This window comes from Podarcis pityusensis, assembly GCF_964106645.2.
Source record: "Podarcis pityusensis genome assembly, chromosome: 17".
NCBI lineage: Eukaryota > Metazoa > Chordata > Lepidosauria > Squamata > Lacertidae > Podarcis > Podarcis pityusensis.
Genome location: NC_138042.1, coordinates 19,834,298 through 19,847,365, shown reverse-complemented (window position 1 = coordinate 19,847,365; position 13,068 = coordinate 19,834,298). Strand labels below are relative to the sequence as shown.

General features: G+C 44.1%; 1 protein-coding gene and 1 long non-coding RNA gene across 2 annotated transcripts in view; one reads left to right on the top strand and one right to left on the bottom strand.

The window, feature by feature from the left end:
- SLC1A1 (solute carrier family 1 member 1) overlaps positions 1 to 10,225 on the bottom strand; it is a 37,092-nt gene extending 26,867 nt beyond the window's left edge. Inside the window, exon 1 of the mRNA XM_080987855.1 lies at positions 9,731 to 10,225. Within this exon, the coding sequence (XP_080843981.1) occupies positions 9,731 to 9,827 (97 nt within the window). The 5' untranslated portion in view covers positions 9,828 to 10,225. The remainder of the gene's footprint in view (positions 1 to 9,730) is intronic.
- On the top strand, positions 26 to 1,578 carry LOC308466109. The gene is made up of 2 exons (XR_013980672.1): positions 26 to 147; positions 1,237 to 1,578. It is a non-coding gene; the product is annotated as an uncharacterized lncRNA (long non-coding RNA).
- Positions 10,226 to 13,068: the final 2,843 nt, after the last annotated feature.

The following is a 13,068-nucleotide window of genomic DNA, read 5'->3' as shown; positions in this document are numbered from 1 at the left end:
TCACATGTCTGTGTTTACATTCCGTGCTTGGAAAGTGAGGGAAATGGAAGCCAGTTCTATCTCTTCCATTGGATTGTACTTTTGTACTTTTTCTCTCTCTCTTGGAGAAGATGTGAGAGGACACCATGGTTGCTTTGTCTTGTAAAGGTAAAGGGACCCCTGACCATTAGGTCCAGTTGTGACCGACTCTGGGGTTGCGGCGCTCATCTCGCTTCATTGGCCGAGGGAGCCGGCGTACAGCTTCTGGGTCATGTGGCGAGCATGACTAAGCCACTTTTGGCGAACCAGAGCAGCGCAGAGAAATGCCGTTTACCTTCCCACCAGAGCGGTATCTACTTGCACTTTGACGTGCTTTTGAACTGCTAGGGTGGCAGGAGCAGGGACCGAGCAATGGGAGCTCACCCAGTCACGGGGATTCGAACCGCCGACCTTCTGATCAGCAAGTCCTAGGCTCTGTGGTTTAACCCACAGTGCTACCCGCATCCCTGCTTTGTCCTGTATATATTGCTTAATAAATTACTTAGACGTCACACCTCATAGCCTGAGCTTCCAGCTTTACTCTGCTGTTTGAGTGTGCATATATCTTCGGATATGTGTTGCTGCTGCGCACCGGGACTGCAGAGTTATGAGCGTCCCGGGTTGCGCTCCAGAGGAAGATGTCCGGAAAAGTCTGTCTCAGTGAGGGCGCTGTGCTTCCCCCCCCCCATGTGTTCCAACAATGGTTATGGGCCCAGAGATGTAGAGATGGCCGTGTGCTTATCGGAGGACTGTCTCATTGATTGATGAGGTACATAGCTCTGAGTTCAGCGAGTGCTAATTGCTGGGAGTTGCGGCAAGATTTATTGCTGCTTTGGAATTTCCTGGCTACTTGTGGTAGGTTGGAAGGCTGGTGAATTAAACTTACATTGGAGGGATTTCCCCCCTTCGTTTTATTATTCAAATTTTTAAAAAAAATTATTATTATTATTATTATTATTATTATTATTATTATTATTATTACCTGCAGCATACTATGGTCAAAAGTGACTCTCTTTTGATGGTTGATGGTAATGGTTGATGATATTACGCACTATTAATATCACCAACCATTTAAAATGTTCTGGGCATTGCACAGCATATGAAATTATTAGGACTTTACTATGGAATCCCATGATTTCTGTCCCTGTATCTGTAAATTTGTCTCTAAAGCAAAGCAGTCCTTCTGTGCTTTACACCCGAGTCATCTCTGTTTTTCAGCACACTGACACCATGTGCCTGTGATTCTTGAGCTGGAGGCGGCTTCCCTGTGCTGTGTTTTCTCTGTCATAATGGATCTTATGGCGACCATCAGATTTATAAATGTATGGAGGGAGCTCATCTGGGAATTCTGGCGTTAAGGGCTTCCTGTTCTGGCAAATTACTGCCCTTGGCGAGTAATGAATATATATTACCGACAGAAGTACAAATAAAATTAGAGCTCAGTTTGTTTGTGAATTAAATCCTCACAATTCCGGATGGGAATTTGTTTTGTTAAATCTAAAACCTTTCTACACCAGATTCTTTTCAAAAAAATAAATAAATCCTGCACTTGCACCACTATTGACTGATCTGTTTTCAAATGCCATTACAGCCATGGGGGGGGGGGGGCTTTTTCTATATTAGAAGTTTATAGCAAAACAAATGCACAGCTGTCAAGACATCTTGCAAAGAAGCACTGCAGTTTCAGGGATGTTGCATCTTCCAAGTACCACTGTAGGGTTGTTGCTATTCAGAATACTCTGTGGAGTGTGGTTGCTCGAATGATATAGAAACTCACTGGATAATGCCTGTTGAAAGGTTCATACATGCTTCCACAAATGTGTAAGGGCAGTGCCAGATTTACGTATAAGCTAAACAAGCTATAACTTAGGGCTCCACTCTCTTGGGGGCCCCAAAAAACTTAAAGGAAAAAAACCTGGATGTACATTTCCAAAATATAAGATAAAAAACAAACAAAATAAAACCTACATACAGCAATAGTGTTTTGTGTTGTGTAGGCTCCTATGATGTAAGCAATGGGCCCCACCTGCTAGCCCGCTCCCTAAAATATCACCGGTTTGCTCATTTCTATAGATAGGGTGCCTACATTCTGTATGAACTTTGCATTCTGCATGGACTTTACAACAATTACTTTGATAAAATACATATTTTGTTATGTGCAAATGGCTTTAGATACATTAGGCCCATAAATTACCATATAGCACATATTCAACACAAAAAAACAGTGACAATTTGCTGTAGACAAAGGATGGCTGGACATATAAAGGGTCCCATTACCTTCAGTAGCTTAAAGGTAAAGGGACCCCTGGCAGTTAAGTCCAGTCGTGGATGACTCTGGGGTTGCGGCGCTCATCTCACTTTACTGGCCGAGGGAGCTGGCGTTTGTCCGCAGACAGCTTCTGGGTCATGTTGCCAGCATGACTACGCTGCTTCTGGTGAACCAGAGCAGTGCACTGAAATGCCGTTTACTTTCCTGCTGGCGTGGTACCTATTTATCTACTTGCACTTTGATGTGCTTTTGAACTGCTAGGTTGGCAGGAGCTGGGACTGAACAACGGGAGCTCACCCCGTCGTGGAGATTCGAACTGCCAACCTAAATGCAAGTTAGGTAGGTTTCACTTTAAATGCAAACTGAATTGAATTCCTTCCCTACCTCTACTTATGACTCTACTACTGATGACTGTAGTAGTTCTTACAACATCTGCACCAGGTAATGAACATAATGCAGTTGCTCAGTCTGCAAAGAGAGGGTTCACATGGAAATAGAATTTGCAATGGAGTTGCAATTTCTTGGTTTCAACCAATGTGAAATCTTCACATTAGCGCTGTACTTAATGTCAAGACCAGGCATAGGCAAACTCGGTCCTCCAGATGTTTTGGGACTACAACTCCCATCATCCCTAGCTAATAGGACCAGTGGTCAGAGTGATGGGAATTGTAGTCCCAAACCATCTAGAGGGCTGAGTCAAGATTAATGGACGTTTGGATTTCCCAGAGTAGATGTTTACTTCCTTTCTTCCATTCCACTGACCAACACTGCTAGCTTGGTGCAGTCATTGTAGACAAAAGCTTTGCCCTGACTCTTAACGGGGAAACATTCTATCAAGACAAAGAAGAACCTGAATCATAATTATACAGTTCACAGTAGTTCAGGCTTCCTCAACCTCAGCCCTCCAGATGTTTTGAGACTACAGTTCCCATCATCCCTAACCACTGGTCCTGCTAGCTGGGGATCATGGGAGTTGTAGGCCAAAAACATCTGGAGGGTTGAGGTTGAGGAAGCCTGCAGTGGATTATGTATATTAGTTGTATACAGTTCAGCTACTGCACTACTGCTTACTCAAAGCTTGGTTGCAAAAGTACTGTAAGGTTCCACAGAAGCATAATTTTCTTTTTCTTTTTTACTTAATAATTTAATTATTTTTAAGATCCTCAAGCAAATGAAGTCCCCAAACATCAAATAGCGTTTGATTGAACTAAGGAAGGATGGGATTGTATTTTGTAATTTACCTTGAAAAAAGTGTGATTACACTTTCAGCTATGAAAAGGTTTCTAATTGAAATGTTGTTGTCATATATTCCCCCCCCCCAAAAAAAAATTAAAATTGCACACAAGGGCATGTCCTTGTACCAAAAAAGCAATTTAACTGGTTTCTTTGAAGTATGACACGCTTTATCATCTCAAATACCAAAAATACACTAAGCATAGCAGTTATCCTTAACAATGTTCCGAAGTACTGAAGTATAGCAGTACATATTGATCTTAATATAATGCTATATGGAAAAGCTATTTTCATACCCAGACTATTCTTCATTAACCCATACCCACAATTTTGGCCTTTAATTGCCCAATTCTTTGCTAAATTGAAACAATTTTATGATGTCCATACATTTCAATTCTAATAGATCTTCATGCTTCCTTTAAAAGATCTATTAGAGTTCAAATGTATGGACATAAAATTGTTTATCTACATTAAAATTTGATGCTATGAGTTTCTGGAAAATTTACCAACAATACTTATCTAAAGTAGATTTCTTTAGGAAAATATAAAACTAAAATGACTTCCATGTGAAATATATAGCTGCTTTAGAAATAAAGTAACTTGCAAACAAACAGTGAAGAAACAACAAATTTGCCAGTAGATTCTATTTGTATGTATTACTTTAAATCATGGTCAGTGGAGAGGGATTACAACTCCCCCCTTCAAAGGTATGTTTAAAATCTCTAAATTTCTCCTTGCAGGAAAGCAATGGGGGAGATCAACAAATGAGCATTGCATGTGTGAATTTGCCTTCTGGATCAAATCCTGAATGTACAAAACTCAGAAAAGTAACTGAACTGTAGCCAAGATCCAAATAATTATGAAAGTCATCCCAGCATTCCAAGGTATACCCCCCCCACAACGAACGGCAACCTCCAAGGTCACCTGATAAGATTCTGAAGGAGTATGTCCTATGGCACAGGGATGAGTTGTTCAAAGGAAAATGAATAAGAATTTACAAAGGATGTATTCAAACCCCTCGTGCTCAGATCCTGAGCCACATATGCAGAGTCCAATGGATGACTTGCTTTGTCAAATGATATAAAAATTACTCCAAAGACACTCCTCTCCCCCCCAAAAGAGTAAAGGACCCCTGGACGGTTAAGTCCAATTAAATTCTCCCCACAACAGGTGTCCTAAAGTCAGTGCCGGATTTACGTATATGCTAAACAAGCTATAGTTTAGGGCCCTACTCTCTTGGGGGGCCCCAAAAAAATTAAAGGGAAAAAAACCCTGGATGTACATTTCCAAAAAATAAGATAAAAAACAAATAAAATAAAACCTACATACAACAACAGTGGTTTGTGTTGTGTAGGCTCCTATGATGTAAATAATGGGCCCCGCCTGCTAGCTTGCTCCCTAAAATATCACTTCTTCTTAATTGTATTTCAGTTCAACAATTACTTTGAGTAAATATATATTTTGTTACGTGCAAATGACTTTAGATACCTATTAGGTCCATAAATTTCCATATAGCAGATATTCAACACATTTGGTGTAAACCACAGAGCCTAGGGCTTGCCAGTCGGAAGGTCAACGGTTCGAATCCCTGCGACGGGGTGAGCTCCCGTTGCTCAGTCCCTGCTCCAGCCAATGTAGCAGTTCAAAAGCATGTCAAAGTGCAAGTAGAGAAATAGGTACCGCTCCGGCGGGAAGGTAAACAGCGTTTCCGTGCGCTGCTCTGGTTCGCCAGAAGCAGTTTAGTCATGCTGGCCACATGACCCAGAAAAACTGCCTGTGGACAAACGCTGGCTCCCTCGGCCAGTAAAGCGAGATGAGCGCCGCAATCCCAGAGTCGTTCGTGACTGGACTTAACTGTCAAGGGTCCTTTACCTTTACCTTTTAAATATGTATACATAGTCCAGATGCATGCTCCTTTGCCTTTCTAGATCAGTACTGAGAATACGCGAAACTAGAGCCTAGACCCATTCAAAAGTAGTTCCATATTTCTAAGCAAGTGTACACTGAACTGTAAGGCTCATCTTTTGCTATTTCTGATGCTTAAAGAAGCAATTCTAACTATGGGAAACCAGCTTAATGACCCTGTCTTGATTTAAGTCAGCCTAAGGTAAGCCAGGAGGGACATGGTTGGCACTGTGGCTTAAACCACAGAGCCTAGGACTTGCCGATCAGAAGGTCAGCAGTTCGAATCCCCACGACGGGGTGAGCTCCCGTTGTTCGGTCCCTGCTCCTGCCAACCTAGCAGTTCAAAAGCACGTCAAAGTGCAAGTAGATAAATAGGTACTGCTCCGGTGGGAAGGTAAACGGCATTTTCGTGCACTGCTCTGGTTCGCCAGAAGCGGCTTAGTGATCCGGAAGCTGTACGCCGGCTCCCTCGGCCAATAAAGCGAGATGAGTGCTGCAACCCCAGAGTCGGCCACAACTGGACCTAATGGTCAGGGGTCCCTTTACGTTTAAGGTAAGCCAGAGCCAAACCCCATTCAGAAGCAAGGCTACTGCCAACCGAGAGAGCCCAATCCCGTTTTGAGGGAAGCCTTAAAATACAGTGGTACCTCGGGTTACTGATGCTTCAGCTTACATACGCTTCAGGTTACAGACTCCGCTAACCCAGAAATAGTACCTCGAGTTAAGAACTTTCCTTCAGGATGAGAACAGAAATCGTGTTCCGGCAGTGCGGTGGCAGCAGGAAGCCCCATTAGCTAAAGTGGTGCTTCAGGTTAAGAACAGTTTCAGGTTAAGAACAGATCTCCGGAACGAATTAAGTACTTAACCTGAGGCACGACTGTAATAGCCTTAAACAAGCCACCCCCTTTTTTGCTGGCATAAGTTCTGCTGGGCTGCTAGGCCACATGACTGAGATGAACAGAGTTAGGGTCCCTATGAAGTCTCTTCCCTGCCTGTCCCTGTCCCCAACATGCTTTCCTAGGGACTTAATACCAGCCTCGATCCAGTCAGCTTTGGGTCAGCTGGCTGAGCGCCGTCTGAGCCAAGACGAGCATTTTGCACCAGTGCATCTCCAGCTAAGCTAGGGTTGGGGACTTAAACCACTGCAGCCTCAGCTGACTGAGCCAGAGATCTACTGCAGCCTAACTCACTGGTGGATCTTGGGTTAAGGTTGCACCCTAAATCCCCAATCAGACTAGGACGTAGGAGACCAGGGTTCAAATCATCAGTCAGCCATGAATCTCCCTGAATGACCTTGGGCCAGTTGCCCTCTCTCAGCCTAACCTATGACACACAGTTGCTGTGAGGATGAAATGTAACCCACTGAACTATTTGGAGGAAATAAATGTGAGATATGGAAGTGAGAGCTGGACCATAAAGAAGGCTGATCGCTGAAGAATTGATGCTTTTGAATTATGGTGCTGGAGGAGACTCTTCAGAGTTCCATGGACTGCAAGAAGATCAAGCCTATCCATTCTTAAGGAAATCAGCCCTGAGTGCTCACTGGAAGGACAGATCCTGAAGCTGAGGCTCCAATACTCTGGCCACCTCATGAGAAGAGAAGACTCCCTGGAAAAGACCCTGATGTTGGGAAAGATGGAGGGCACAAGGAAAAGTGGACGACAGAGGACGAGATGGTTGGACAGTGTTCTCAAAGCTACTAACATGAGTTTGACCAAACTGCAGGAAGCAGTGGAAGACAGGAGTGCCTGGTGTGCTCTGGTCCATGGGGTCACGAAGAGTCAGACATGACTAAACAACTAAACAACAACAAATGTGGGGTATAATTGTAACACTAAACAAACTGACTTCAAAAGGAATTTTGAATTAATTTTTGAATTTTGATTTAATTTCTTCAAGAAAAATCGCACTGCTATTTGCCTTTTTATGGTACCATGACTTACTTGTGGAATACTGAGGGCTATAATTTAGATTGTGGAAAACCAGTATTGAGAGAAATGGAGAGGGAAGAGGCATGTTTGTCTTTCGTATTAATTTGCCCACATCGTTATGAAATACACTCAACGGATGGCATTTAACAAATATTAATATTGCATGAGAATGATGTTGGTTGGATAAGCGTGATTTACACTTCTAACAGCCAGAGTAATACCAATAACTGAATGCAGTCAAGTAAATGAGATTACTGAAATGAATTATTTAACAAATCCTGGCTGGAAACAATCACCAAGGGTGCTTTATATTTTTTGACAGCCAGGCAATTCGTGCTGGAGTGAGAGTGTACAGCTTATATACAAAAATACTTGTCTGTTTCTAGCTTTTAAAAAATACACAGGAATAACTTCACATACTAGAGGTGTCTTGGGAGATTTAAGAAAGAGAATGGGGATCATTCTTCCTGGAAGGAAGGGTAACTTCAGTGCTTTTCACATTTATTTGGGAGTGAGTTCCATTTAACATTGCTTTGAGGGGTTTTTTCTACAACCAAGCAGTATACAGTGGTACCTCGGGTTAAGAACTTAATTCGTTCTGGAGATCCGTTCTTAACCTGAAACTGTTCTTAACCTGAAGCACAACTTTAGCTAATGGGGCCTCCCGCTGCCACCGCGCCGCCGGAGCATGATTTCTGTTCTCATCCTGAAGCAAAGTTCTTAACCTGAAGCACTAGTTCTGGGTTAGCAGAGTCTGTAACCTGAAGCGCATGTAACCTGAAGTGTATGTAACCTGAGGTACCACTGTATATCTTTTATCAAACAAACAAACAAACAAACAAACAAACAAACAAATACAGAGCCACCTACATCTGAGTACACGTGGTTAGGCTCTCCTGCAATCCTAAACCTACTTGACAAGTAGCAAGTTCTTTTGAACTCAGCAGGGTTTATTTGCAAGTAAATATAATGTAAATCAGGCTACACAGCTCCTATGTGGCACTCACAGAATGGTCATCTTACCCTTTCTTCAGCTATGATCCTAATAAGCTTTACTTGGAAGTAAACATTTCTGAAATGAGCCTCCTTTCCAAGATTACTAGGATCATGCGGGGCCAGGTACTAGTATAGGACAAGTCAATGATTGCTGAGATGAAGAACGATTTAATAATCTGCAGTGGGGCTAGACCTGGGCAATCAGCTCTCCTTAAGGTTTCCTCTTTTCTTAAAATACTTGCCAAGTCTGGTTGAACTTAGTGGGACTTACACCTGAGTAAACGTATTTCGACTCAGGAGCCACGGTGTTTTAATTTTATCAACATTCTATAGATGCTCAACGAATGCCAGATCAGCACTTAAACATTAGTACCATTTCATCACAGTGGCAAAGATTTGCTCACTGCCAGCTCTTTCCTTTATTGCAACAGGGCTGGGGAAACCCCCATCCACTCCACAAAGAACAAATCTGCATCTGTTTCCAGGGAGATATCCATTTTTTTTTGGAAAGGGCTTTCCTCGAGGAAAACACCTATCCACTTTCATCATGTGATATTCGAGGTGTGTGTGTGTGTGTACTAGGTATTATTAAGCTCAGCTGGGGGTTTGGCAAAGAGCTTAGAAGAGATAGACTGTAATCCTGCCCAAATGATAGCAGGGGTCCTTTTTAAGTCCCGGAACCAATCCCCGCTGGGGTACCTTTCTAGGATGCTCATAATACAACGCTACATTTCTCCCATGGTGGCTGAACATTTGTTTAGCGTGTGTCTCTGTCTCTCTGTCTCTGTGTATGTGTAGAGCCGTAGCTATGGGGGGGTAGCCAGGTTTCCCCCCCCCCCCCTGTGAAGCCTCCAGAGGGAAACCATTGATGCTCCCAACCTGTGTGTACGCAAATGCGCAGGGGGGTGGGTGGGTGCCAAGCTGGGTCTTTGACCAGGGTGAAATAATGCCTTGTTTCGCCCCTGGTGTGTGTGTGTGTGTGTGTGTGTGTACGTGTCTGTCTGTCTATCTATCTATCTATCTATCTATCTATCTATCATCTATCTAATCTTCTTTGTTCCTACATACACACGTCTCTCTGTGTGTATTCACATATACATCTTCAATGTTAAGCAAGTGGAACTATTTCTTGTCATTTTCTATTTTCCTGCTTACAACCCCACCTTAAGGAAGACTACTGCACACGGCTGGAAGGAGGCAACCTCGACCCAGAGCAGCCGCCAAGGATTCCCTCCAAAGAGAAGGGCTGGCTTTCCCCCCCGAATGATGAAAGAGGTTTCCACGCGCCCCCGCGACGCTCCAGCTTCCTTCGCCTGCCTGTCTCCCTCCCTCCCTCCGTCCTTCCTTCCCCCTCTTCTTCCCTTGCCCGCCAACTCACCCAGCACCACGGCGAGGATGGTGGCCAGGAGGAGCCAGTTGTTCTTCAGGAAGCGCCTGCAGTTGAAGCCCCTTTTCCGGGCGAGCTCCTTCGCCATGGTGGCTCGTGGTGATGGTGGTGGGAGAAAAGACGCACGGGAAGGAGATGGAGGCCGGAGGGATGAGAGACTAGAGACACGCGCGCAAGAGACGGAGGCAGAGAGAGGAGCCGGCGGGTCTTTCCCTCAACGGCAGAACGGCTCTCGCTCGCTCGCGTTCGGCCGGCTGCTGGTTTCGCTGGAACGCACGCGCGCGTGTGGATAGAGAGAGGACGGGGACGGTGCGCCTTCGTCACGCTGCGGGGTCTCTGGCGTCTCCTCCTCCTCCTCTCGCAGTCGCTGGTGCTGGTGCTGCTGCTGGCGGAGTCTGCCTGGCTCTGCGGCTCCGAGATAGCCAGGCGGAGAGGAGGAGGAGGAGAAGGAGAGGCGTGGTGGTGGCAGCGGCGGTGCCTCTGCGCGTGTGTGGCTGGAGAGCAGGGCGCGCTCTGTCTCTGTCAGGCGCATCCCAAACACTTGGCACAAGACGCTGCGCGCGCGGCGCCCTCTCTCTTTCTCTCTCTCTGAGTCACTTTGCATAACCACACGGCCCTGGGGGGGGGAGGGGGCACCTTGGGGCGCCCTCCCCCAGCGAGCGGCGCTTGCGCTTCCTCCTCGTGCCCACAGGTGCCAGCTTCCTGTGCTCCCCGGGGTGCCCGAGCAGCACCCACAAAAATGCTCCATTAAAGGTCGCCGGGTACAGGGGCGCGGGGCCAAGCAGGCCCTCCTGCCCACAGGGCTGTGGGGTCAAGAGCCGGGCGCTCGGGGGTGGGGTGGGTTGTGGGGGCTTCGGCGCCCTTTCATGAGGCGCTCGGACGACCCGCGTGGGGCGCGGAAAGGCGCGGCTGCTGCTCTGCGCTAAGCGCGCTTCGAAGATATAGATGTAGACATACAGTAAAAAAAACAAATAACTCATTTCACACCTATTAACAGCGGCGAGAGCAACTGTGGCAAGATTCTGAAGGACATTTATATTTAGGCAAATTGTTGTTGTTGTTTAGTCGTTTAGTCGTGTCCGACTCTTCGTGACCCCATGGACCAGAGCACGCCAGGCGCTCCTGTCTTCCACTGTCTCCCGCAGTTTGGTCAAACTCATGTTAGTAGCTTTGAGAACACTGTCCAACCACCTCGTCCTCTGTCGTCCCCTTCTCCTTGTACCCTCAATCTTTCCCAACATCAGGGTCTTTTCCAGGGAGTCTTCTCTTCTCATGAGGTGGCCAAAGTACTGGAGCCTCAGCTTCAGGATTTGTCCTTCCAGTGAGCACTCAAATTACTGGTATTCAAAAAGTCTGGCCCTTCTAGAATTGCTCTTGTAGATAATGTTTCCAACAAGTTGAAAGTAGCTAGGGGGCATACTGCAAGAGACTGATTTTTCGCAAAGTGGCATGATTTTATGTTATTTACAAATGATGAAGCCCTGGCCGTATGGTCTCTCTTGTTTATTCCAAGTTCTGGATTTTGTGAAAGTGTACAACTGCTAACTTATTTTCAAAGCTAAGGAGGGTCTGGTGTGGTTTAAAATTGGATGGGGACTGGTGTTGATAAGCCTACATTGTGGATGACTCTTGGGTCCCTTTCACCTCTACAATTCAATGATTCTGAGTCTATGTTTAGGCAGACCTATGTTCTTTATATTTCTGCTGAATTACTAGTAATTTTGGAGCAAGGGAAACGACGGTGTTAACTTTTCATTCCTTCCTTCATTTTTTATTCTTTTTTTTTCATTTTGCAAGACTATGAGAATTCCTAAGATTAAGGAAGTGCCTACTTGCATGGAAAATATTGTTTGTCTTCTCCTGCTGGATTTTGTGTTATATTTGATTCGTTTCTTTTTGTTACTTTTGTTTGTATGCAAAAATTCGCTCTCTTGTTATGTTTTACAAATTTCAATTTTAAAAAGGCGAATGAGCCAAACACTTGCAGCAGTGTACAAAATGCTTACCTGCTTTGTATCACATCCCCCTTGACGCAGAAACAAGGAAGAAAACAGAAAAACAATTGAAGAAAAATAACAGCATACACCTTTCCAACTTGTGAAGCAAACAATTTGGCGGTGAACAAAGACGCAGATGGATAAACATTATGTTTGTGTAATTAGAGACTATTTATTTCATTTCATTTCATTTCTAATCAGCCTTTCAATCGGCACCAGGTCCACAAGTTGTCATATCAATTCCATCAGGCATGGTTTCTCCCAAAGCACCCTGGGAACTGTAGTTTGTTATGGGTGCTGAGAATTGTTAGAAGACCCTCTATTGTCCACACAGACTTACGGTTCCCAGAGTTCCCAGGGAGGACTGATTGATTCTTAAAACATGCTGGAAATTCTAGTCTTTGTTTTAAGTGATATGATACTATTCTGAATGTATATTGCAGGTGGGACTGAGAAAGGAAATCTTAGAAAGAGAGTGTGTTGCAGAGGGGAGTGGGCTGGGTTCAAGTTAATGTTTAGCTGTGAAGTCACTTCTCAGTAGTTTTTAGGCTGTTATGATGATAAAATGGGATAACCTCATGGACACTACCTTGGTCTCTTTGGAAGGAGTAATAACTTAAATTAATAAGTATCTGAAGAAGTGTGCATGCACACTTCTTCTGAAGAAGTGTGCATGCACACGAAAGCTTATACCAAGAACTAACTTAGTTGGTCTTTAAGGTGCTACAGGAAGGAATTTTTTTATTTAAATTAATAACTTAGTTATATTAGAAACGGGCAAAACACAAGAAATAAAAACAATGCAATGCAAAATATAAACATTTTGGGTTAGTTATCAGCTCTTGTGGTTTAATTTGAATGATGTTAACCTGATTTTTAAAAAAATATTATTAAAGGTTGACAGATATTGGCTCCCATCCTGGATGAAGATTCAGTTTGGTAGTTTTTGTACGGGTAACCAAACACAAATCTGTAATAAAAATGTCTCAATAAAATGAAAAAGAATTAAAGGTACCCTAGGCTGATGGATCACTCCCAGAACTGCTGAAGTTATTTAAAAGATGAACACAATAATGGAAAATGATGGTAAGAGATTCTATTTTGGAAAGGTTTGCAACTATCTATATCATGTCCGCAATGAACCTACTTGGTCAGCAAACAAAAAGCAATATTTTATTATTTGGTGTTTTCCCCCCTTTAAATCCCTTTTTGATCTTTGTACTTATTCTCCAAGAGTTCACTTCCAACGCAACATTTTCCTCAAGCACAGGCCCTGAGGAATTAATCCCCAAAAGAATACACATAAAAAAACCCCATTACATTGGAATTACC